The following is a 25,379-nucleotide window of genomic DNA, read 5'->3' on the forward strand; positions in this document are numbered from 1 at the left end:
TGGTGACTAAGAAATACAATCATAGAATAGTATTTATTTGTTGGGGGGGTATCAGAGGTGGGTTTCAGCAGGTTCTGGCCAGTTCTGGAGAACCGGTAGCAGAAATTTTAAAAATTCTGACTGGCTCCGCCCCCATCTATTCTCTGCCTCCTGAATCCCAGCTGATTGGGAGGAAATGGGGATTTTGCAGTAACCTTCCCCTGGATTGGGAAGGGAATGGAGATTTTACAGTATCCTTCCCCTGCCATGCCCACCAAGTCATGCCCACCAAGCCACACCACACCCACCAAGCCGTGCCTACAGAACCGGTAGTAAAAAAATTTGAAACCCACCACTGGGGGGGTATGATGTTCTTCAATTTATATCTTGCCTTTCTTTAGCCATGCAGCACTCCCTTCTGGTTTTCCCTACAACAACCACTCTCTTTTGTAGGTTGGGCTGAACAAGAAGTGTTGCGCCCTTGTGGCTATGCCGCTGATCCACGCGTATGCCAGCGAAGAAGCTCCTCCCCCATTGGCTGAACTGTGTCAGCCTTTCGGCGGGAGAATACAGCCCCATGATTGGACAAATCATCTGACAGCTGCTATATAAAGAGCTGTCAGACAGAAGTTGTCGTTGCCAGTTCCAGAGTTGCTCTGTTTACTGGTAGCTGTTAACTAGTAAGCCAAATAAAGGCTTATTTGGAAACCTGTCTTGCCTCAGTTCCTTACCAACCCTGTTCTCCAAATCGAACAAGAAGGGCTCAAAATCTTTCAAACACCTCAGAGTCACCTTATGAACTGTTGTGACTTGAACCTGAGGCTCCCTGGGCCTAGTCCGGCTTCTCAACTGCTACACCACATTGACTCTCTTTTATCAATAAAGCGCTAAAACATATTTATATATACAATATAAAAAAAGATTGGGTAGGCCAGCAGAAAAAAAGAGATCCAATAATCAGGAGCAAGCTCCCTATTAATTTATTACACTATCTGTATGTTCACATTGCTGAGAGGACTCCTGAACACACCCAGCAAATGGTTTGCTTCTAATCCAAGCGAAGGCAGGTTGAAAGGTGGAATCTTTTAAAAGATACCCTGAAGGGTTAACTTTTTGTGCCTAAACTGAATGCTGCATAATATGCAATATTCTACTACACATTAAGCCCTCCCTTTGGTAGTCAACTTTAATAGATGACTAAGCAAAGCTGCAAGGGCTTTACTCAGCCAAGGGAGTCCCAGGAGGTGAAATGTATGATGCATCTGAGTAATGTATCTTTCACCTCACACAAGCAGCTAGGAAAATGAATTCTAAAAATTGTATTAAGAGCCCGTGCTTGAAGGAGCAGAGGAGGGAAAGACTAATAGGGTTCATTTACGTATGTGACACCTTCTGAATCTACATGTATTGCATACAACTGAATGGGGTGATTTAGTTAAACTAGGACAAGGACTCCCTAGTTATGCTTTGGCATCTCCTTAATGAGGCTGTTTTGCAGTTAAATGAGATCATCTGAATATATTAAAGAAACACCAAGTAAAAGGGTATAAACCCATCATCACCCATGCACTTTTTTGGTATCAATAAAGTGTTTGAAAAAGAAATGGCTGAATGAGAATGGTCTAAGTGCACATTTTATTTCCATGCAATGTCCAAAGAAAACTTACAGGGAGAACAGGAAAGGAATAGTATGTACCTTTAGCAATAATATCTTTGATTTCTTGTCATCTAAGTGATCAACACTTCCTTAAACTGGTTTTCTATTTCTCATCTACTTTAAGGTTTCTTTTACAGTTGTTCTTAAAATTATGAGTTATATGACTTTCAAAGTCTCTTTTTGCATCTTTTATTATTTTCTTACGTGTCTTCAGTACATTTTATTTCTTATTGTTTGGACAACACTGTCAAATTTTGCAGGAAGTTAGCTTTCTTCCTACAACTTTTTACACTATTTATAAATCTGATATATGTCTTATAGGATTTATTATTCAAAGCTGATTATCAGCTCCTTCTATACTGTACATATGTACTGTATATGTACTGTACTGTACATACTGTGCATAGCAGAAATAAGAACTACTAATCTGGTTGATGTTCCTTCTGTCTACCTCTTAGATTTTGCTAAACAAGTACTTAAAAAATCAGTGCCTAGTAGCAATAGCAATAGCATTTAGACTTATATACTGCTTCATAGTGCTTCACAGCCCTCTTTTAGAAGTTTACAGAATCAGCATATTGCTCCCAACAATCTGGGTCCTCATTTTACCAACCTCAGAAGGATGGAAGGCTGAGTCAACCTTGAACTGGTCAGGATCAAACTCCTGGTGTGGGCAGAGTTTGCCTGCAATACTGCATTGTAATCATTGTGCCACCATGGCTCTATTGATCTAGAGACCTGATAATGCAACAGTCCCACAAATTTGGGACCCTTAATGGAGGTAGTGGGCAGGGATCTGTGGAGTACTAAGCACCAATTAGTACACTGTACTGAATGAAGCTCATGTGAGTCCAACCATTGAAAATATATGAACAGGATAACAGATCCATAAAGGCGAGAACTGAATTTAGCATAGAAGCATCTGAAGTCAGTGTATTATAAATCTTGTACATAAATAAATATAGTACAATTATTCATGTCTTTCAAATTATTGATAGGTCTTCTGATGGACTGATGGTACCAAACATTTTGAGCAATGAACAATGTTCCCATCCACAATTTAAATTTGGAAACTTGATTCATCATTTCAAAATCAATGATGAAGTCATCATTCCCACATGCTTACGCTTCATGATGAACTATGGGGGGATCTTTCAGCATCTGTCTTGAAGTGTCATAAAAGTACTGGGAGTCTCATCTTTGTAATCAATCCCATCTCAAGATTATACACAAGACTCTGTTTTTAAAACTGATGTCAAGGAAGAGGTCATGTAGTCATTAACTAGCAGGCATAGTTTAAAATAAACAAAGAAAATAAAAATTTAAACACTAGCTTACAGTAGACACATATGATGGCATTCAGCTATCAAGATAGAATCAATGTGCAATGATAGGCTACTGCCTTTGGCTTGATTAAAAGTGAAGTGAAGGAAGACTGGCCAAAATGTACCCAAATCTAAGCCCCAAGTGCTGGAAATGCAACCAACATCAAGGTACCTTCTTTCATGCTTGGTGGTTATGTCCCAAAGCGAAAAAGTATTGGACCAAAATAGAGATTGTCTACAAGATTTAATAAATTGCCAAAATGAGTTAAACATTCCTCCTGGGAATATTAAAAACTAAATTTGATAAAAAAAATGAGATATCTGATCCTACATATACTAACAGCAGCAAGAATTGTGTTCGCACAATATTGGAAAGAACATAACTTACCACCAGAGGGATTGATTATCCAAAGAATATTTGAATGTGCCAAAATGAATAAATTAACTTTAGAATTAAAAGAAAAAGAGGATTCGGAATACTATGCGGTTTGGGAAAATTGGTATAGGTGGATAGACAACAGAAACAAAAATAGGTAATATTTATAAGGAAGCTGAATGTTAATGTTTGTTAATCCAAAGTATATAAAGAGGACACTGTTTGAATATGTATTAGAGTTTTGGAAAAGAAAAACTACAATAAAAATTATCTTTAAAAAAAAAGTGAAGTGAAGGAATAGAGGCTAGATAAAGATCACCTTGGAATTTCATGGGGATTCATCCTTCACACTAAACCATAATAATGTCACTTCGATTTTGGCAATCCATACCTTAGTAACATACATAAACCCAGTCCATATGTATGGCCTTGTGCTTCAACCTGTAACCACCAGTGGTGGTATTCAGCCGATTCTATCTGGTTCAGGCAAACTGGTAGCAGCGGCTGTGGGAGGCTCCGCCCACCCACCTGGATGTCATCATGTCCCATTTTTGATGCTCTGTGCATGTGCGGAGGTGGTGCATGTGAGTGAAGCAAACACGCGCGCTTGCTCACATTTGCGAACCAGTAGAGAAGGTAAGTGAATACCACCCCTGGTAACCACTATATTTGGCAGTATTCTAGGGGGGGAAATTCAGGCCTGACATGAAAACCTAGATAACCTTTTGTTCAACTGAGAAGACGATTAGCCAAATCAACAAATGTAAAGCAGGAATGTCTTAGAACTAGAATAAGTAGCATTTTTATGGACAAGCCCACGGTTGCAGGAGGCATGAAGATGATGATGAAATGATGACGATGATGACAATTATATAACATAGAACATGGAATCACTGTCTTCCACTTTGCATCTACAATCTACATCCCAGTCCCAGAAGACTTTGAGATCCAGCAATTATTTTAACCCGCCCCCCGGTCTTTTGGAATGATTTATATTAAAAGAGCAAAGAAACAGAGAGCCACAAAGTCAATGCATGGAATTACTAAATGTTTTCATTTATTTATTTAACCAATTTATATGGCCATACATCTCAAAGAATTATTCTGGGCAGCAAATAGAACTAAAATAGAATAAAAACAATAGCAAACATTACAAAAATTAAAATATAAGTAGCCAAGAAACAATAACCCAATCATTAACACAACCAGGCCCCTGCAGATACCTTGGGCCCCAAGCTTGGGCACAGAACTCAATATTTAAGGCCTTATGAAAAGCCGGCAAGGTCGGTGCCATCTGGATCTCCAGAGGAAGAATGTTCTATAAAATGGGTCAACCAGTGGAAAAAGCATGTCTTCTATGCCCCATCAACTGTTCTTGAGAATACCCATTTTGTCAATTTTTTTCTGAATGCTATAACATAGAACATAGGATCCCGGTCTTCCACTTTGCATCTACAATCTATGTTCCAATTCTAAAAGACTTGAGACCCGGCAAAATTGGAAGGGTTGGATGGAGAAAAGTCCTCACTTCTGATTATCTAAAGCATGGGTGTCCAACCTTGGCAATTTTAAGACAAGTGGACTTCAACTCCCAGAATTCCCCAGCCAGCATGGGGAATTCTAGGAGTTGAAGTCCACAGGTCTTAACGTTGCCAAGTCTGGACATCCCTGATTTATCTTCCCTGTCTTTGATGAAAGGCTATGGTAAATCATCTCAAGTTCAGAAACCATAGATCTTCTGGGAGAATGGGATGAGGAAAAAACCCGCTTCCATTGGCCTATTGTCTTAGCTTCATTGTAATTAACAATCCTTAATAGTGGTTTGTATTCCACAAGTCTTTGTGAATAATGGTTGAATCGTTTATAAGGGGCTGATGCTCTTGCTATGTTTTGATTGAGGTTAAAAAAACAAAGCCAATGATTTGTATGAGCTACTTTGCTTTGCTTGGAGGGTTTACCGAACAGGTGGTCCTCCAAACTCCAAAGGGTCACCATGTATATTTAGTATCTGAAACTTGAGCACGCCTGATCTGATTGGCTCCCCCCGACCACATGATGGTTTAGGAGCTGATGCATCAGCCTAACATTGCTTTTGCCCAGCTTGTCTCAGGAGGGAGGACAGTCAGAGAGGCTTTGCTCCGAAGGAAATTTATTTAAATATAACTGGTAAGCTTGTGCCTTTTGCTTTCTTTTTTTTTTTTTAAAAAAGAAAGACAGATTGGGGTTTGTTTTCTACCAAATGATTGTTTGTTTGTGGGTTTGTTTGTTTGCAGACTTTATGGCCTGAGGGATTTGGTTTTTTATTTTACTATTTTACAAATTTTAACACACTTTTTTTCCAGCATCGAAGTAATCCCGCTTGGGAAGAGATCAGTCCTGAGTTTGATGAGGCTTTAAAGGCAGAGTGAGCCTCTGTCATTTGGAAACATTTTGCACATGGAGATCAATGGCTCCGTTGGCTAAGCCGCTCTTGAGGTCTCCCTCCCTCCCTCCCTCCCTCCTTCCCTCCCTCTCTCTCTCAACTTTAGGACTTGTCCTATTTCCTTGGTGAAACAAACATTTTTATCCTTTTGATTTTTATGTATCACCTTGATTGAACAGAATTGGCACTAGGAAAAGGCAGCATTCAAAGGGCCTATATTTAACCTACAGCACCGGAGTGCCGCTTGCCTCAGAAGGAATGGCAGTTCAGCTAACTAGACAAAACCAGCCTATCGCTCTGGGGTATTGGCTTACAGGGCAAATATTTTTGTACTAGGAAGCAGCTGTTCTAAGCCTTCATCTCCTTCCCTGCACCAGAAAAGAGGGACCTGCAACCTCTCACAGCAGGCTCATCATTCCAGTGCATTAATTCATTCCAAGGCATTCATTCATTCATCGCTTCTCTGCCATCTAAATAACCAGAGTCTTGATCTTTTCTAGGACCGAAGTTGGAGAAATACATCAAGCACCCCAGAAGCAAAGCAAGAGAGCATCCCAGGAGATCAATGGTGGGACGAGAGAAATTAACTTCATTAAGTTAAGGTCATTTGAACAACATTTGTATGACTTAATGTTTGTGGTTGTTTATATAAGACCCCAAGGTTATTAGTTTATATAGAGTAACATTACATTGGCCCACAGGTATTGTGGCAGGATCTGCCCAGCTAAATTTCTAGGTTAGGAAAGCTTTCATGGAGGTGACCTAGCAAGCTGCTTTTTTGTGCAACACAATTAAAGTGGACATTTCTCCAGTTTTTCCCCTGCCATAGCCAGCACACCTCATTGTAATGCTATCATTCCATGCTACCATGTTGGCTCAATGCTTGGCATTCCTTATCCTAAGCATTAATTTCTAGCTGCTGGTAAACATATTTAGGATCTTCTAGTTGCAGTTCACAATCAAAACTGTAAGTGAATTTCCATTCAAGAAATATTAATGGGGCAGTATTAATTTTGGTGGGTTGGTTTTGGTTGATTGTCAATTATTTATCTCCCTGTAGATGTTTTTACATAAATTCTCAGTGCACAATGCACAGCCTTGTGATTGTTATATATTCCATTTAACTTACTCTGTTGAGCTAGGAAGAGACTTTATGATATTATCTAATTTTTCACTACAAGTACATCACTCAAGAGAGTTGATAGATACGATAATCTATGTTTGTTTGTTCCTTGCCTGCATCCTAAACAATTCTAGTAAGCAGAATTGCTATATTTATGCTCATAAAGGAAAATAACAGTGCAATTTGTTTTGGGGTGGTTCCTCCCCCCCTAAATGTTACTGGCTAAAATATGGAAGGAGGCCAACATCTCCATAATAATAATAAAAAAACCTGGCTTTTTCCTCTGTATATGAGATATTTGGGAGAAATACAAATTATGAAAGGATAATGGCAATCTGATGTTAAACATCTCAAGTTAAATGGTATCCCTTTATATATATTTTTAGAAAGCTGAAATGTTTGATAGTATTTTTGGTTTGTTAATATTTTGATGTTTTATGAACAATATTTTATAAATATTAATCTTTATAAATATTAAATATTTTAATATTTAATATTTGGCCTATGTTGTTGATTAAACTACAGCTTCATGTCTGTCTGTCTGTCTGTCTGTCTCTCTCTGTATGTTTTTCTCTCTGTGTGTGTTTGTGTGTGTAAAAAAGGCATTCTTACAATATTTTTATAATGCACAGAGATACTAGCCTTGATAAGTGAGCAACATTGACTTCATCATGCTGATATTTATTTATCTGACTTGCTTTATGACCAGTGAGTAGGTGGACGGGCTTTCCACAAAGATGGCAGATGAAGACGATTACGATGAGGTTGTGGAGGTAAGACTTAAATGTTTGATTTACTGCCTTGAGCTATGCAAATGAGTTTATTATTTCAAAGAAACAGCAAAGAATGGCAGGTCAGGAACTTGAGATGGCTGCTTCAGAAGTGAGTGTGTCTCCAAATTCAGAGCTGGTGACTGGACAGTTATAAAAACTGATATATTCTAAATGGCCTCCAGCAGCTGTTGGGTTCCCCCAGAGAAGGCCTAGGACATGAGGTTGTAAGAGTGCACGATGACAGTAAATGCCTGTGATGCCCTTTCTTTCCTCATCTTCCTGCAGATTTAGTTTTTTAAAAAAATAATAATAGAAAAATACAGCATAAATGATGCTAATAATGTTAACATTCATTTGGGCATTTTAAATGCCCGTAATTCTATCTAGCAACAACTTACTGGCTTACATAGGACTTGTGTGAAAAGTCATGGGTACGTTTCCTTGCCAGACTCCATTTTACCAGTGTGTGCAGCTTCTGCAACTCTTGGGTTGTACTTCCAGATGCACACTGATTATCAAATTGAATGTGTGGCACAAGTTTTTGCCACTTTTGGATCACATTACATCCTGCTAGAGTAAAGCTCTTCAATATTTCTGATGACCAGCACCACAATCAAGGAAATGTTTTTAACTTTTCTTTTATTGCAAAAATCTTCTTCTTCGTCTTCTTCTCCTCCTCCTCCTCCTCCTCCTCCTCTTCTTCCTCTTCTCCCATCTTCTCTTTCTTCCATCTTCTTCCCATCTCATGTATGTCTGATAGCCATGCCCATTGTCTTATCATTGTCTGTCTCTTAGTAGACTAATAGTGGTTTTATCTTTCATATTATCATTTCAGTTTTATATTGTTGCATTGTTTCTTCAGATGTCTGTCTTTTTCCTCTTAGTTTCAAGCAAGATAACTTTTTCCAGAAACATAGCACATCATCTTCCTGGTTTTTGTCCACTGATCCTTTTCCCTCATGCTTTAATTTTGTGTGAACCAGAATTAAACGTGCAAAGCATTAAAGAGCAAAATAAGTTTTTATTTATAAAGAGACAAATTTGTATTTTAAAGAGCGTGCAGTAGAGTCCTCTTAAAAATAGTTTATGCTTTTCATTTTGGACATTGATTTGGATTGTTTAGTACAGAATACTTAAGTGAGAAGTAGGCTCTGTTTTTGCTTGGTATGAGGGCCACATTGCCAATTTGAAGTTGGTCAGTAGGCCGCATGAGAAAAAAATTGTGCTTTCATGTTTCTTCCAAGCTGGGATGAATGTTCTTTCTCTCTCTCTCTCACACACACACGCATAAACACAGAGACACACACAGATGTACACACCTTTGTATGTATGTAATCTCATATATTATTAATAAAACAGAAATAACAATGCATTTATATAGGCAAATGAATGCACACATTCTCTTCCATCTCCTCCCTCAAATCTTCTTAAATTTTCCTTTATCTCTATGGAGATTCTCAGGTCATGGTTGTCCCAAAGCTGCTTTTTCAAAAGGTGACTGGACTTTGTTTTTCCTTGGATATTTCGCTTCTTATCCAAGAAGTCAGAACTGGAATTGATGTCAGAACTGAAGAAGCTTCTTGGATGAGAAGAGAAATATCTTCAAGGAAAAACAAAATCCAGTTGCCTTTTGAAAAAAACACTTTTGGGATTTTCCTTTATGCTTGTGGTAGTGCTTTAGCAGGTATATGCATGCTGTTAGTTGTACAAGCACCAGTCTAAGTGATGCATAGTGAAAATAATAGGAGGACCATTATCTCCTGATATATATATTTTTTTTTAATTTGATTTATATGCCGCCCTTCTCCGGAGACTTAGGGCGGCTTACAGTGCGTTAAGCAATAGCCTTCATCCTTTTGTATATTTATACAAAGTCAGCTTATTGCCCCCACAAACTGGGTCCTCATTTAACCTACCTTAGAAAGGATGGAAGGCTGAGTCAACCTTGAGCCTTGGAGAGATTCGAACCAGCAGTAAATTGCAGGCAGCTGTGTTAATAACAGGGTGCTTTAAACCACTGTAGTACCAAGGCTCGTACTATATTCTTCTCATAAAAAGAGCCAATTATATACAAAGCTTGAAATAAACAGTATCTTGACAAAGTTATCTATAGAAGCATAAATCATCTGCAAAGAGTGGCAATGAATCAGGCTCTGTTGAAGGGTGCCAGTATCTTTGGAGGTTTCTTGTTAATGTGATTCATGGAAAGGAGAGGAACCTTATTTCACCAAGTCTGAGAATTTAGTCAATGTTGTAGATCCTATTAAATTGAGCACAATAAATCTTTTAATACCCAAAATACATGAAATCCAGTAGAATTTATTGGTGGAATACGTGCTTAAAAATCTAGGCCGTTCAATAAAATGAGTCTGATAAGGTCAAACAGTAAAAGGAAGACATGGAAATAAATCATATTGGGTCCTACATGGACAGCATTAGCATCTTCTACATCTCCACTTTCCAAGACTTTTTAGTGAACAGGAGAAATAATTCTAACCAAATGCATTAAATAATTTTTGGTGAATTAAGCTTGCTCTTATGATGAAGAATGCTGTTTCAAAGTAAAATGCACTTTGAAGATATTGCTAATTTAAGGCTTGATTTGATGCACTGTAAAGTTAGGCTAAAATTAGTGGTTGCTATAGTATTAGCGAAAAAGAGTTTGAAGAAATAATTTGGAACTATCTTTAACATTAAACATAAAACTTCTAGTAATGATGCAAGTTCAATCTTATCATCAAAGATAATTCTGTGCCAGTTCTGCTTCTCCTTTATTTACCCTGACTCATTTTTAAGAAGGTCCCCCTATGAAATTAGTCTAATATATTTCACTGGTACTATAAAGATTCCAAGATTACTGATAACAGAGCTTTTCACAAGAGTACTGGGGCAATGTACAATCAATGGAGTATTATTAGCAAAATGATTTGTCCCATTTTTTTTAGGTGGATTGTTCCATAGGCATCAAAGGTGTTTTTTTTTTTATGGAATTTGAGTTCAGCCATGATATTGAACTTTATTTTAGTTAAGACGCTGAGAAGCAGTAGTTCAACCCTGATACAATAGCAACTTCTTCCTCTGTCTCTCTCAGTAGTAACAAGACCCAATTCAAAACATGAAAATAGCCTAGGAGGAAAAAACCCAACAGTTGTAAAATATAATATAATCTAATATAGTATATTAAACGTGAGTTAGTATCCACGTGTGAGACCTATAGATATGCACAGTATAATTATGTCAGTTGTGCTAACACACAAAGTTAAATCAGCTTATCAAATATAGCAGGCGGACAGAAAAATCAAGATATTCAATCCCTTATGGTTTGTAGGAGATTGGATATAAGTGACTGATAGCTTGTATTCCATTTGGTCGATCACAAATATTGTGCAGCAGTATCAGAGGTTTCTGACAGAAACCTCTGATAGAGGTTCTTCCTTCCAGATAGAGGATTGTTTTAGATTGCTGAGCAGTGGAAGCCAATAAGATTTTTTTTGTCCAGTAATTCTTGTTCAGGCATGGTTTCTCCTTAAATTTAATGCTTTCTTCCTTGAAGTTAAATATGATAATTCACCCTGAAGCATAAACAGTCCTGAGAGATCCAAGAGAAATTCTGTAAGATTATTGGCTATGTTTCAGTCCTGGCTTGAATCATTTCAAACAAAATTTGAGTCATCCATTTGAATCATCTCACTGCAGCTTTGCACAGCCTAATTAAGAAATATATTTTAAAAAAATTAATGTTCAACTGTCATTCTAATAAAATATGATCATGTTTTGACACATCATTTGCCCTTTTATGAAAGCCTTTCTTTTACAAGAGCTGTCAGGTAGCAAACTTAAATGAATCGTCCATGACAAATGTTCCTAGGACAGTCAATATTTCCTTTAAAAAGAATTCACAGATGAATAAAATCTTTTTCCTGTTAAAGAATTGCTTAGTTCTCTTACAATGCCGTTTTCACAAGTGTTGTAGATGTATCACTTTGGAAATATTGTGGGTTTAACTGCTCTGCATTGGTATTTGAATTATCTTTTGGATTATCTCCCCTTCCTTAATAACCGAAAGGGTACATATAATGAAAGGGTGGTGTCTGATCATGATTTCAGGTTATGGCTAATGATCTGGTGAACTCAGGTATCTGTTCACTCGCCACTGAGTCATGACTTATTGTATGATCTTTTACACCAATGGGTGTCCAAAATTCATTAAGTGAAAGCAGGAGTTGTGAAGTCTTGGAATTCTTGAATTGGATCTAATACAACATTTAAAAAGCTATGTTTTTACGAGACAAAGAAAAATAACTTTTTAAACAGTATTAAGTATTATGAGCAATTGGCAGCCACAAATCCGCTGATATTTATGGAACAAAATACCTGTGGATCTTACCAGCAGCTAAATCTTGGAGCGCTTTCCATGGAACATCCTTATCAATCACTTCATTCTTCAGACTGAGATTTTGTTCTTTGCCTCAAGAGAAACACATGTGTTTTTATGTATGACCTTGTGAAAAATAATGAGGTTTCTTCTTTGTTTATAGTACTACACAGAAGAGGAGGTCGAGGGTGAACCAGGCGAGGTAAAAGCCTCTGATTTATGCATAAATGTCTGATTTTGTGGAATTTAATGCTTTTTAAGCATTTTGTGTGTGTGTATATAATCTAAAACAATTCAATAGATTTTTTTTTTATATACTTGAGTAATCTAATAATAACCTCTGGGAAGAACAAAGTCAACCAACAACTTATATAACAGAATAATGATCTTCCCTTGAGTGTCTTTTGCTAATGCAATGGTGGGCAACTTTTTGATGCTAAGGGACGGACATACGAGTTTTGTGGTTAGGAGGTGCAGTAGATGATAACACCTGCACCTAGGCCTACTCTACACGAATGGAATAATCTCTTTCAATGACGGGAAAGACTCTGGTTCCCCAGTAGAAAAAAATGTAGCTTAGGATAACAAGGTTAAGTACCTTTCTGCCTGCATATTTCCTACATTCTTTTTTTTTTTTTTTTTTGGAAGATATAGGAGAAAGGACAAATAAATGAAAATCCCAGTTTTTTCCCCCTCCAGCAAGAGGGAAGCTGGAGCCTTGTTTAAGTTAATGTATCAGCCTTACTTTTATTTGCCTTAATCTGCAGCAGGTTTTAATTGCACTGAACTTTTTTCCTTGTCCATATGCTCAATGGTTTGTAAAATACTAATTAAGAGGTTTTAAAAACACTTTATTTTCTTTTGGGAGATGCAGATGTATAGTGATGCCTGCATCCTAGTGAAATGGATGAGTAATTTTTGATTGGCTTGAACGGTATAATTGGCCTAAAAACGTATACATATATACTTCTGCTTTTGAAATCTTGGCCATCTATCAGAAAATAAAGGAAAAAACAGTATTCCTTAGAGGTTGCTAAATGAGAGTGAAAACTTGAAAACTCAGTGAAGAAGAAAGTAAATATGTATGTACAGAATATTTCTTCCTGCAAGCTTCTGTTAGTGTGTTTCCATTCATTCGTCTGATGTAAATTCACTTTGGAATGTCCAATGTCATTTTCTTGTTTTTGTTTCTTGTTCAACTTGCATAACGTATTCACATGTTGTTCATCTTGTTCATCTTTGAAACAAGATTTTTCTTCTCAGGGTTATGTTTTCATAAATGTCACTACCAACCTGAAGATAAATACTGTAACATTATTTTACTCTAAACATTTGTTGTTTATTCCTCCTGGCAATTCTTTTAATATACTTTTTTAATTGGAAGTCTTGCATTGTTTATGATATCAGCATGGCTATAAATATTAGAAGCACGATCCTTTTCCAGGCTTCAGAATTACTTAGGAGGATCCTAGAATTCTGCAGATTAGACTACAAATGACTATAGATTACTATAGAGACAAAGTTATTCCTTCATTAAGAACATTAGTTTTTGTGTTGATGGAGAAATATAGTTGTATGATTCTGAATTTATGTGGTTTATTTGTGTGTACCTCCCTTTAGGAGAATAGTTCATAAGATAACCTTTGAGCATAAATTCAGAAAATATAAAAAGAGAGAGGCTTATTATTTGCAAGGACTAATTCTCTTATATATTTTGGAATAATCTCACTAGTATCAATGAGGTTAAAGCAAAGGAAGAATTTGTCTGTTTCCATATATACTGTCAAAATTCGAATTTATGTGAGCGAGAATGATGGTGAGGAAAATCCTTGTAAAAAGCAAAACACTTGGTTGAATAAACCAATTCCTTTATGTAGAAAACAAATATTTCATTTTATAGAAATAGATTGAATGATATGTGCACATTGTAAAGCACTTTTCAAATTGAAGGAAAAGTTGATTTGGGACTAGGGGAAAAGTTGTATGAAACCCCCCCACCCATGTCTGTTGCTTTTTTTTTGAAACATAACTCATGGCTGATTCAATTCAGAAAAATAGATGTAACATGTCATAAGGACCTTCCTGAATTCAAGAATATCAGGATATGCTACTCTTGAATACAATATGGTAATTGTATAACTGCTCCCGGGTACTAGTCATACAGATCAAACAAACATAGTCACCAGTCACTACACTATTCCATTGTTCCCTGTCTAGAGGTCTAATTTTTGGAATTTTCTGCCTTCACTATTTATCTTGAGAGTAGGTGAAGACTCAACTCAAATGTGTAATTTTATACATTGCACAGCCATATGAAATGATGTATGGTGAAAAAACCATCCAAATAAATCATTCATATAATCTATTGTGTAGATTGTTACCGTGTTTCTCAGAAAATAAGACCGAGTCTTATTTTCTTTTAGACTTGAAAATAAGCACTTGGGCTTATTTTCGAGGTGGTCTTACTTTTTTTGAGGTGCAGTAGGCCAGACTCAGTGAGCTGGATGTGCCATGGACACACTGTTGCCTCCATTCCGAAGCTTCAGCGTTTGGAATGGAGGCTTTTGGCGAACAGGAGGAAAATGGGGAGGGGGATTTCCCTGCCTGTCATCCTTACCTCAGTCTGTGCTGAGCTTGAGGAATGGATGACAGGCAGGAAAATCCCCCTCCCCATTTTCCTCCTGTTCACCAAAAAGCCTCCTGTGAGCATCCCAAAAAGAGGGAAAAAGCAAAGCAGCTGGCCGTGGAGCTGCCAGCCTCGGGGAAGCAGTCCAACAAGCAGAAGCGCTGCACCCAGAAAGAGAAGGGCAAAAGCGGTATTTGCACTGCCCCAAGGGACCAGCAGGTACAGCTGCAGCTGGACAGTTGCCCCCTCCACATCCGTGCCGCCATTTGTGCCCATTCCCCCCGGGCTTATTTTCAGGGTAAGGGTAATATTAGGCCCACCCCCATAAAATTAGGGTTAGGCTTATTATTGGGGTGGGTCATGTTTTTGGAGAAACACGGTAACTTTGAAAATCCTTTAGAAATTGTCAAAGACTGGTTCTCAACGAAGTGTATCTGTATCTCAGTTGCGCTGATTTTCAAAAGATTATCAGGAATATAGACAATTGTAACTCCAAAAATATCAGCTAAAAAGGCTCTAAAACTAGTGCTGAGTCGGGAGATAAATTTAAAACACCTTTCCACGTTCTTAGGTGATTACTGAGTTCACTGAGACCACATACAGCACTGGCTCCGCACCGTACACAGTAACAACAAGACATACTTCAGAAACAAGCAGGCATCCTTCAGAAGCGAGAACGCATACTTATGAAACAACAACAACGCGTACTTTCGATAGTACAACACAACCTCCGGAAGTCACAGACCCTTCTCACAAGGCCTCCCAACCTGTCAGAAAAAAAGTTGTACGGAAAAAAGTGGACACATCTAAGTTTCGGACACCTTACTTGGATCACAGTTCAAAAATGCAAAAGCTCTTCAGCGATGTAAGTCAGAAATTTGCATCTTCTCACATTCAAAGCAGCTTAATGCTACTTTAATGAGTTTCAGCCAGTTGTGGGATTCAGCCAGTTCGCACCACTTCGGGAGAACCGGTTGTTAACTATCTGAGCAGTTTGGTGAACTGGTTGTTGGAAGAAATCATTAGGGCAGAGAACCGGTTGTTAAATTATTTGAATCCCACCACTGGTTTCAACCAATTTTAAAAAAGATCCTTGTGAAAAAAAATATTGATTTTATATATGTGTACTTTTTCTGTGTATCAGAAATTGATAACGGTATGTAACAGTATGTAAAAGCAAACGTTGAGGTTGGAGTGTATTTATCTTGTATAGTGCTAGGAAGAGTTGGAAGTCAATGCCCCCTTTTCTTTCTTTTTCTCTTTCCCCTTGTATTTCACACCCCCTTTCCCCATGTCCTTTCCTCCTCTTAATTTTCTTTTCTTTTTTTGTATGTTATACAATAATAAAGAAAATTTGAGTCAAAAAAAGAAATTGATAACAGCTATCAAATACTGTAGCATATGAGGCAGCTGGAAATCCTGGTCTCCAGAGTAAGCTTGTCAGAAAGTATCAAAGCTTAGGGTCAACCCAGTTTAATATTTAGAATAATATGAAAAAAGTTCAAGTTTATAGTCTTTCCTTATTCAGACCATAATTTCTTTGGCTAAATGAAATAACCTAATTCACCTTGTCTATATCTCTTTAAATTCTCACCCTCCCTCCCTCCCTGTGGGTGGGTGTATGGGGTGTATATGTTTTGTACTCAGAGCATAAATTCAATATATCCAGAGGGAGCCAAAGCTGATCTGTAGGGCCATAAATTTGGAGGGGAAAAATGTCTCTTAATCAGAACATTGTGCAATTTATATATAAATTAAACTTTCATCCAATTATGCATGGGGATATATCTGTGCTTGTATATATGCGTGTAGATACACCCCCTCTACTCACATACCAACTTGATGTCCCCAGATCTTATGGAGTCTATTTCCTATTACAGGTAGTCCTCGACTTATGTCCACAATTGAGTCCTACATTTTTATTGCTAAGTGAGACATTTGTTAAGTGAGATCATCCGTGGTTTCGGGGTGAAGTACCATCAGTATGCTGATGATACTCAGCTGTACATCTCCACCCCGGACCACCCCAATGATGCCCTTGAAGTGATGTCCCGGTGCCTGGAGGCCGTGCGGATCTGGATGGGGAGAAAAAACTCAGGCTCAACCCATCCAAGACCGAGTGGCTGTGGTTTCTGACATCCCGATATAGTCAGTTGGTGCCATCACTGACTTTTGGGGGCGAGTCATTGGCCCCCACGGAGAGGGTTCGCAACTTGGGTGTCCTCCTGGACTCACGGCTGTCTTTAGAAGAGCACATGACGGCCGTGGCCAGGGGGACTTTTTATCAGGTCTGCCTGATTCGCCAGTTGCGTCCCTTTCTGGATCGGGACTCGTTAAATACGGTCACTCATGCTTTCGTAACTTCCCGCTTGGACTACTGCAATGCTCTCTACATGGGGCTCCCCTTGAGGAGCACCCGGAGGCTCCAGCTGGTCCAGAATGCGGCCGTGCGGGTGGTTATGGGAGCGACGTGGCGCTCCCATGTGACCCCCCTCCTGCGCGAGCTGCATTGGCTCCCGGTGGTCTTCCGGGTGCGCTTCAAGGTTTTGGTTACCACCTTTAGAGCGCTCCATGGCATCAGACCGGGGTATTTACGAGACCGCCTTCTGCTACCAATAGCCTCTCACCGACCAGTACGCTCTCATAGAGAGGGGCTCCTCAGGGTGCCGTCGGCCAAACAGTGTCCACTGGCGGCCCCCAGGGGGAGAGCCTTCTCTGTGGGGGCACCTACGATCTGGAACGAGCTCCCCCCGGAGATACGGAGGATCCCGGACCTGCGCACGTTTCACCGTGCTCTCAAAACTTTTTTATTTCAGCAAGCTGGCCTGGCCTAACTCCCCTCTTTTAAATTTTTTAATTCGTGATCTTATAAATTGGGTGTTTTAATCTGTGTTTCGGCCAAAATATTTAATAATTTTAAGGGATTTTTAATATTTGTGTTATCTGTATTTTATCTTGGCTGTTCACCGCCCTGAGTCCTTCGGGAGTAGGGCGGTATAGAAATTTGATTAATAAATAAATAAATAAATAAATAAATAAATAAATAAATTTTGCCCCATTTTATGACCTTTCTTGTCACAGTGAATCACTGCAGTTGTTAAATTAATAACACGGTTGTTAAGTGAATCTGGCTTCCTCATTGACTTTGCTTGTCAGAAAGTCGCAAAAGGTGATCACATGATCCCAGGACACTGCAATGGTCATAAATATATGTCAGTTACCAAGCCTCTAAGATTTGATCACATGACCGTGGGGATGCTGCAACAGTCAAAAACGGTCATAAATCACTTTTTTTCAGTTCCATTGTAACTTCAAATGTCACTAAATGAACTGTTGTAAGTCGAGGACTACATATAGTTCAGCCTTTTTGGCAAATTGTAGGGAATTGTGGGATTTGAAATCAAAACAATTTGTGTAATTCAGATGCGCCCACCTATAGAAATACGTTAAAGCTTTACGCGCAAGGCATTTCCACAGGGCTTCTTAACCATAACACTTCGACATGCTAAAAATAGATCTACATTTTGCTGTCTTCTCTGCTCCCAGAAAAAGTACAAGGAAAAATTTGAAAAAGAAAAAGGAAAACAATGTGGAATAACAACAGATACTCCCGAACTTCGGAGAATCAAGAAAGTCCAGGACCAGCTCAGTGAGGTAAGGATGAGGAAGAAGAAACCATGACTAGGTAATACTGTTTTAATTCTAGTCAGGACAACGAGAAGCTCATGCATAATATTACAGTAAGCCAGTCTGGAACTTTAGGATATGAATACTGCTAGATCCTTGGCCAAGGAAACTGAGACTCTGCTTGAAGCTAGAAATTTGAGACTTCTTACTACATACATGTGGGTTAAAATTACAGTTCTTGACTATCTGAAAAATACTGCAGGCATGAAAGCTGCTGGAGTAGGAGAAGAAGAGGCAGAGTCTGGGTGGGGGAGTTAAGAGAGGAATCAGTTTGGAGATTGCATTAGGTTGCCACAAGCAATCCAAGTCCAGCTTCTCTTGAATTCTGTTGGCTCTTATCTAGCACCAATTTAGTGCTGGCTGTTAGTTGACTAAATTCCTGTGTATAGCATGAGCAATAAATTAGCTTGACTGGAATGTAACATGTGGTCTTGCTTCTTCACACCTGACAGCTGGCTTTATGTGTTGTCTCAGCATAAGAACACTGCCAGTCATCTCCAAACCCTCTGAAATGGCCCCCAAGAGCTTTCCTAAAAGCTAGTACTGTTTTCATTTTAAATGTATATTAAATAAACTTGAAGAAATTACATTAATTACATGATAACTTAATTTCAGTTTGCTTTGGCTCCATTTCCTGTTTGCAAAGCAATGATTTATTACAGTTTTCTATACTGTAAGCCTATATGTATTTTCTGTAGGTTAAGTATCGCATGGCTGGGGAGGCAGCTAGAACCGATTGCCACCTTGACGGAAAAGCAAGAGACATTGAGCATGCAAAGAAAGTTTCTCAGCAAGTCAGCAAGGTAAGACATCCTGTGATGTAGAAATTATTGAGATTTGTAAAAAAAAACCCAAAACTTAGATGGTGCTTATGCAGCTCAAATGGTTTAATTCTGAATAAATTATGAGAGGAACCTATTATTACACATCAATAATATATGTGTTATCACTTTTCATCCAACTTTTCAATGAAAAGTTTATGCATGTCTAGTGAGTCATAAAGATAGTCCTCATTCACTGACTGCCTCTTTTAGCAACCATTGCAGTTATCATAGTGATGAAGAAATAACTTTATGACCAATCCTCACTTTATGACCTTTGCAGATCTGTAAAGGAAAAGAAATCTGAAATAAGATGATAAGCATAGTTGTGGATTCATGTAGCAACTGCTTTGCTTAATGACTGAGGTGCCAGTCCCAACTGTGGTCACTAAACAATGACTACCCCTGCGGTGGGTGGAGTACCTTTTCACATCTTTTCTTTCCATATGCCTATAGAAAGGCATAATAGTATTGCATGAATGAATGGTAATATATATAAAAAATATAGGCAACATGTATCAGATTTTCCCAAACTGGAGCTCTCCAGGGACTTTGGATTACAGTTCCATGATTTGCAGTCATTAGGGCTTTTGAATCAGGAAGGGTAGAAATTGAAAGCCGATGTGCCAAGAAAATATTAGCAAAATGGTTTGTTTGGAGCCACTGATTGCATCACATTCAGATGTTCAATTTTTCAGGTGATACAATGCAAAAGAATATCTTATTCTCCTCAATCCCCAAAAAATATTTACCCAGACAGTGAAATATGTGTAAACTCTACCTTAATCAGTTCCAAGCAGTCTCAAAGAGGTTGCCGGGGCTTCTATTTCTCTCTGAAGCTTTAATTTTTACCACAATGCAGCTTAATTTTGAAGGAATTGATATGCCTGACAGTTCCAAGCTGTGGATAGACTATGATAACAACTGTGCTGATCCTCTCTATTCTAAATAGCATAAACCATACATTTCACAGAAGGGATTGTCTTAAAATGTTTGTCTCAGTATGATCGCTTCCTGTCCTTCTGGATTGGCGCTAAACTATTAGTATCAACTATTGTGACCAAAACATTCTTCCATTGTCCTACAAAATGAAGCAAGGACACAATCAACAACCTTGGTCATTAGATTTGACACTGAAGATATGACTCATCCGTTTATTACTGGAGACTATGGGGAGATGGTTTAAAAACGACAAAATGTCTTTTTAGCAAATTCTCATTTATTCAGTTAGGTGAATGAATACAGTAAATTGCTTTTTGAGGCTGCATACTTTCACAGAACAGCTTAAGTTGTTAATCTGTTTTAAGAAGAAATTTTTAAATGTTTTAATTGGTAGTGATTTTTAATTTTTGGGCCAAATTTATAGATATTTTAATTGTTTTTTAATATTTGTATTGCATGTTTTTAATTCTGGCTGTACACCGCCCTGAGTCCTCAGGGAGAAGGGCGGTATAGAAATTGGAAATAAAATAAAATAAAATAAAAAGTTAGTAGAAATTTGAGTTTATTATGTGTGTTTAAACAATAACTTTGAAAAATCAAGGTTAGGCAATCATGTATAAAAGACGTCAAGAAACATAGAGGTGTTCAAAAGTAGTATATTGTTAGACCAGGGATTGGCAACCTTAAACACTCAAAGAGCCACAAAGGTCCTAACCAGAAGCCCCCCATTCAGTTCTGGAGCCCACCAGAAGTCTGGTTCCCCACCATAAAGTCTCCTCCTAGCGTGGCATCTTTTTTCCTCTGCCACCCGAAAGTCCGGTTCTTCCACCATAGAGTTTCCTCCTACCTGTCCTAACCAAAAGCCTTATCAATTGTGGAGCTGACTGGCGACAGGGAGCCGCAGCAGAGGGATGAAAGAGCCACATGCGGTCCAGAGCCACAGGTTGCCGACCCCTGTGTTAGAATTTATGGAGAATCGGACTTAAAAGAGGAGCTTCTTTACAGTTCCTTTAGCCAATGTGGCATTTTTTGTTTTTGTCATTATAGGTTTTATACAAACAGAACTGGGAAGAAAATAAGGAAAAGTATTTGCTTCCTCCTGATGCTCCTGAGTTTGTTCATGCCATAAAAAATACAGCCTTATTCAGTAAGGTAGGTGTACTTCTGGTTAGAAGAATCTGTGATCCTTTTCTATGTATCTCGTGCTTCTTTCCAGCCTGTGCCCAATGAGTTTTGTGAATACTTTTCCCTCAGAAACCTTATGTTGAAGAGTGGGAAGCAGACAAGTCCCTCTTCTATCCCTACGATGACAGTCCTGAATTTAGGAGAGTTGCAAAGGCACAAAAAGCCCTCAGTGATGTAAGTACCAAGATCCTGATCGATCATCAGTTCTGGACCTTTGTAACTGGGAAAGAGCACCCAAAAGTGCTTTTTCAAAAGGCAATTGGACTTTCTTTCTTGAAAATGTTTCATTTCTCATCCAAGAAGAAACAAAACGTTTTGAGCGAAAACCAAGAAACTCCAGTTGCTTTTTGGAAAAGCACGTTTGGGACAACCATGACCTGGATGACTGAGAATTTCCATAGACATTTGGGAAAGGGCCACCCAGGTATGACGTGGCGAAGCTGAACAATCTTGAAAGGGATTTTGCAAGAATGAAATAGAAGGCTGTATGTAGCACATTGTCTTGCCCTTTGGCACGGGCAAAGTCTGAGCAATAGAGGAGGTACTGGAATGGGATGGATACTGAATTTAAGGTGATGGAGAAGAAATCTGTGGCAGCACTTAGTTGACATTGGTTGATCTCAAAAGTCTAGCAGAGTTGGGTTAGGACTTGAATGGGAGTCTACAAGGACATTCTAGAACTGTAGGTTAAACAAAAGTAAAAAAAAAAAAACTGGAATGAAGACAATAGCAAGTCATTTCTCTGTGCTGCCAAGAAAACTAAAATAATATAGTTACTAAGAACTGAATCTTATTCAAGGGAATGGAGGCAAGAATGTTCCCATTTTGGAAAGTATTATTCCCTAATCCAACCAACACCAGGGCCATTAAAATAAATGGCGCATTAAAACAAATGGTGCAGTACAAATTTTCCACATCGGCTCTTAATTTATTAACGTCTATAAAGATGGCTAATTTGTTGTGGTAAAGAGCAAATTTCATCACCTACCATGCCTAGAGCCAAACGAATTAAACAATTGCCTCCTCTGATTATCTTGTTCTATTCCTGGTATAAAATCCTAAAATAACTATGCTAAATTAACAGAGGCATATTTTGCTTCCATGAAAATGAACTCCTATTGAGACAGGGTGCAAGAATAAATATGCTTGTTTAAAAAGCCTGACTAGGTGGCTCAGTGGCTAAGACACTGAGCTTGTCGATCAGAAAGGTTGGCAGTTTGCCAGTTTGAATCCCTAGGACAGGTCTCCTGCGTGAGCAGGGGGTTGGACTAGATGACCTCCAAGGTCCCTTCCAACTCTATTACTGTTATTATTATTATTAAATAATCAGCCTTCTTTTTCTTGATTGTTTCAGATTGTTTACAAAAAAGGACACATTGAGCAGAAATCAAAGTACACCTCTGTGCCTGACCGACCTGATATGGAGCTTGCCAAGAAAGTTACTCGACAGCTCAGTGACGTGAGTATTATGTGACAGAATTTATTGTAATATATTCACCTGAGTTGGGAACAGGACGTCATCAAGGATCTCTAAAGTATCTTATAAGGAGGGGAAAATATCAGTGCCCTTTACAGATGACTCTTGACCCTTGCCGTCCCAACCATTCTGCAACAATGCTTCTCCTTCCCATTCTATCTTTCTACCTGTATTAGCATAAAGAAAATCAACCAATACATTGCATATTATTAATAGATTGATAACTTTATATTTTACTCATTCCCTTTTTGTGTATCTAGGAAGCTTTCAAAGTTCTGAATAGAATAGAATAGAATCCGGTGTAGAGTTGTTTTAAGCCTCCTCTTAAACCCTAGTAAGGATTGAGTTGCCTTATCAAGGAGATGGGAGGCATATAAATGTAATAAACAAATACATAAATTGACACAACCTAAGTTCCAGCAGAAAGCTGTTTAATGATTTGAGGCCCATCACTGAAATGTAAGTGTGCCAGGGCCTGTCAGAAGTGCCCCAAGGAAGATAGTAAGGGTGTGTACAATCTTTACAGAAATAGGCAATCCTGCAAGCAACCTCACAATCTTGTAGTCATTTACAAATTGGTTGGAGGTTAGAATTGGTTGGATGGCCAAAGCAGAGACTTCCTGCACTGTAGAAAGTAAGGAAGTTGATCTTAATAGAAAATGCAAAAACTGTTACAGAAGCAAGAGGAGCTGAAATATTTATTTTAAGTCCAGAAAAGCAAGATAACATTTGGATGCAGCTCAAGGAGATAACACCCTAATTCAGGGAGGAGGAGGAGGAGGAGGAGGAGGAGGAGGAGGAGGAGGAGGAGGAACATCACAATCAGAACATCACAAGATCCTGTTATTATAGTCAATCGCAATTAGAGTATTGAGATATCAATTCCTTCTTGTGGAGTTGATTTGCTGGTCTGGTCTACCATTTATGAGAATATCTACGTAGTCCAGATAATCTATATATATAAAAGCGAAAACCACTCAAGCATTAATCATGAAATCTCCAGAACTGTAAAGCCTACAAACTTGAAATTTGCCATGTATGTTCTTCTTGGCTTCTAGGTGCTCACTAAGAAAGGATTTTTTGAAATGACCATGAGAACATTAGTATTTCTTATATTATATTATATTATATTATATTATATTATATTATATTATATTATATTATATTATATTATATTATATTATATTATATTAGATTAGATTAGATTAGATTAGATTAGATTAGATTAGATTAGATTAGATTATGATTAACATGCTCTGATGCTAAGGAGTTCTACTCCCCCTCCCCCCCTCAAAAGAAATCTGTTCTAAATGCAAAACACAAGCAGTTTACTTTCACAGCAGCAAGCAGCTTTACTACAGAACAGTTGAGCTAAGCCACGCCCAGCCTCCTTCCTATCTCCTTGCTCACACAGCAAATACTGTTTGAGTTTCCAAACACACCTCAACTCACACACACTGACAGGATGCTAGCCAAATGAATACCGATGGATGCTGCGGGCTGGGACATTCTACTCCCTCTCCCCCTCTGTTCCAATTCCCAGTAGCATTATATTAACACACTCTGATGCTACGGAGTTACACATTCTACATTAAGTTTCGGGCTGCAAGTGTCAATTTATCAAGCCCGAGCACATAGTTTCATAGCGAAGTATGGGCGTCCAGCTAGTACCAAATATGAGGTTTAACATTCTTAATTCTTGCTTCCCATCGATTGTAAGATGGTAGCTGTTCCAATGGTTTAAGCATTATTTCTTCAAAAAGCTTATTTTTCTTCATGTGGAAATGTACACACATAGAATCAGTTTAGCAATTTATCATTTGTGAGTATCTTATCTTAGATTTGTTTAATAGGGCAATATTCTTGGTTTTTTGTTTTTGTTTTTTTGGAGTGGCCTTCATATGTTGGACTAGGTATGGTGAAGGTATTTCTTGTTCTTTTAATTGTTGAAAATTCCCCTGGCACATTTTGAGTAACTAATTTTTGTTTGTGTTCGAACTAGAGTAATTCATGTATAGAAAGAGCTTTTAAAGACACATTGTTTTGGTGAAGCTGAAAGAAATCTCCCTTTCTAATTTTAGATTACTTTCATGTAAAATAATGCCTGATAAGATTTTTAAAAAATGACGGGAGAGAAATAGACATTTAGCACAACGGATGAGATCCATGGAGCATGACTCATAAACTTGATATTTATATATAATTAGATTTTATTCATTATTAATGTGTTCATAATTTATTACCCAATCATAAATTTAAACTTACTAAATTCAGTGCTATATTTTTAATGGAATGCAATGTGACCCTTCCCCCCACCCCATTAGTTATATTTGGCATCAGAAAGTAAGTAGGGTAGGTACAGATTGATTCCTCTGGGAAGATTTTCCATAATGGAGAATCTGCACTGGAGACAATTCCTTGTGTGTCAAATCACACTTGGTTAAATAAAGTGTTCTGTTCTGTTCTGTTCTGTTCCGTTCCGTTCCGTTCCGTTCCGTTCCGTTCCGTTCCGTTCTGTTCCATTCCATTCCATTCTTCTGAGAAAGTTTTTGAAAATTATAGAACAATTACGTTTTATTCAAACATTCCTAAGACAGAAGAGTCTAAAAAC

The 25,379-nt window shown here is 38.2% G+C and overlaps 1 protein-coding gene across 21 annotated transcripts in view; it reads left to right on the forward strand.

Annotated features, from left to right (window-relative positions):
- The first annotated feature begins 5,412 nt into the window (after nucleotides 1-5,412).
- NEB (nebulin) overlaps nucleotides 5,413-25,379 on the forward strand; it is a 210,280-nt gene continuing 190,313 nt past the window's right edge. For 20 of the 21 annotated variants that reach the window (XM_070944263.1, XM_070942819.1, XM_070943071.1 and 17 more), the window contains exons 1-10: nucleotides 5,413-5,503; nucleotides 6,260-6,361; nucleotides 7,592-7,655; nucleotides 12,194-12,232; nucleotides 15,228-15,521; nucleotides 18,203-18,310; nucleotides 19,042-19,146; nucleotides 21,154-21,258; nucleotides 21,361-21,465; nucleotides 22,646-22,750. In XM_070944263.1, coding sequence (XP_070800364.1) covers nucleotides 7,620-7,655; nucleotides 12,194-12,232; nucleotides 15,228-15,521; nucleotides 18,203-18,310; nucleotides 19,042-19,146; nucleotides 21,154-21,258; nucleotides 21,361-21,465; nucleotides 22,646-22,750 — 897 coding nt within the window. In that variant the 5' untranslated portion in view covers nucleotides 5,413-5,503; nucleotides 6,260-6,361; nucleotides 7,592-7,619. The remainder of the gene's footprint in view (nucleotides 5,504-6,259; nucleotides 6,362-7,591; nucleotides 7,656-12,193; nucleotides 12,233-15,227; nucleotides 15,522-18,202; nucleotides 18,311-19,041; nucleotides 19,147-21,153; nucleotides 21,259-21,360; nucleotides 21,466-22,645; nucleotides 22,751-25,379) is intronic. The other variant, XM_070942901.1, reaches the window with a different exon arrangement.

This window comes from Pituophis catenifer, unplaced genomic scaffold (genome assembly GCF_029215685.1).
Source record: "Pituophis catenifer annectens isolate HBS135680 unplaced genomic scaffold, rPitCat1.0.hap2 SCAF_1, whole genome shotgun sequence".
Lineage (NCBI taxonomy): Eukaryota > Metazoa > Chordata > Lepidosauria > Squamata > Colubridae > Pituophis > Pituophis catenifer.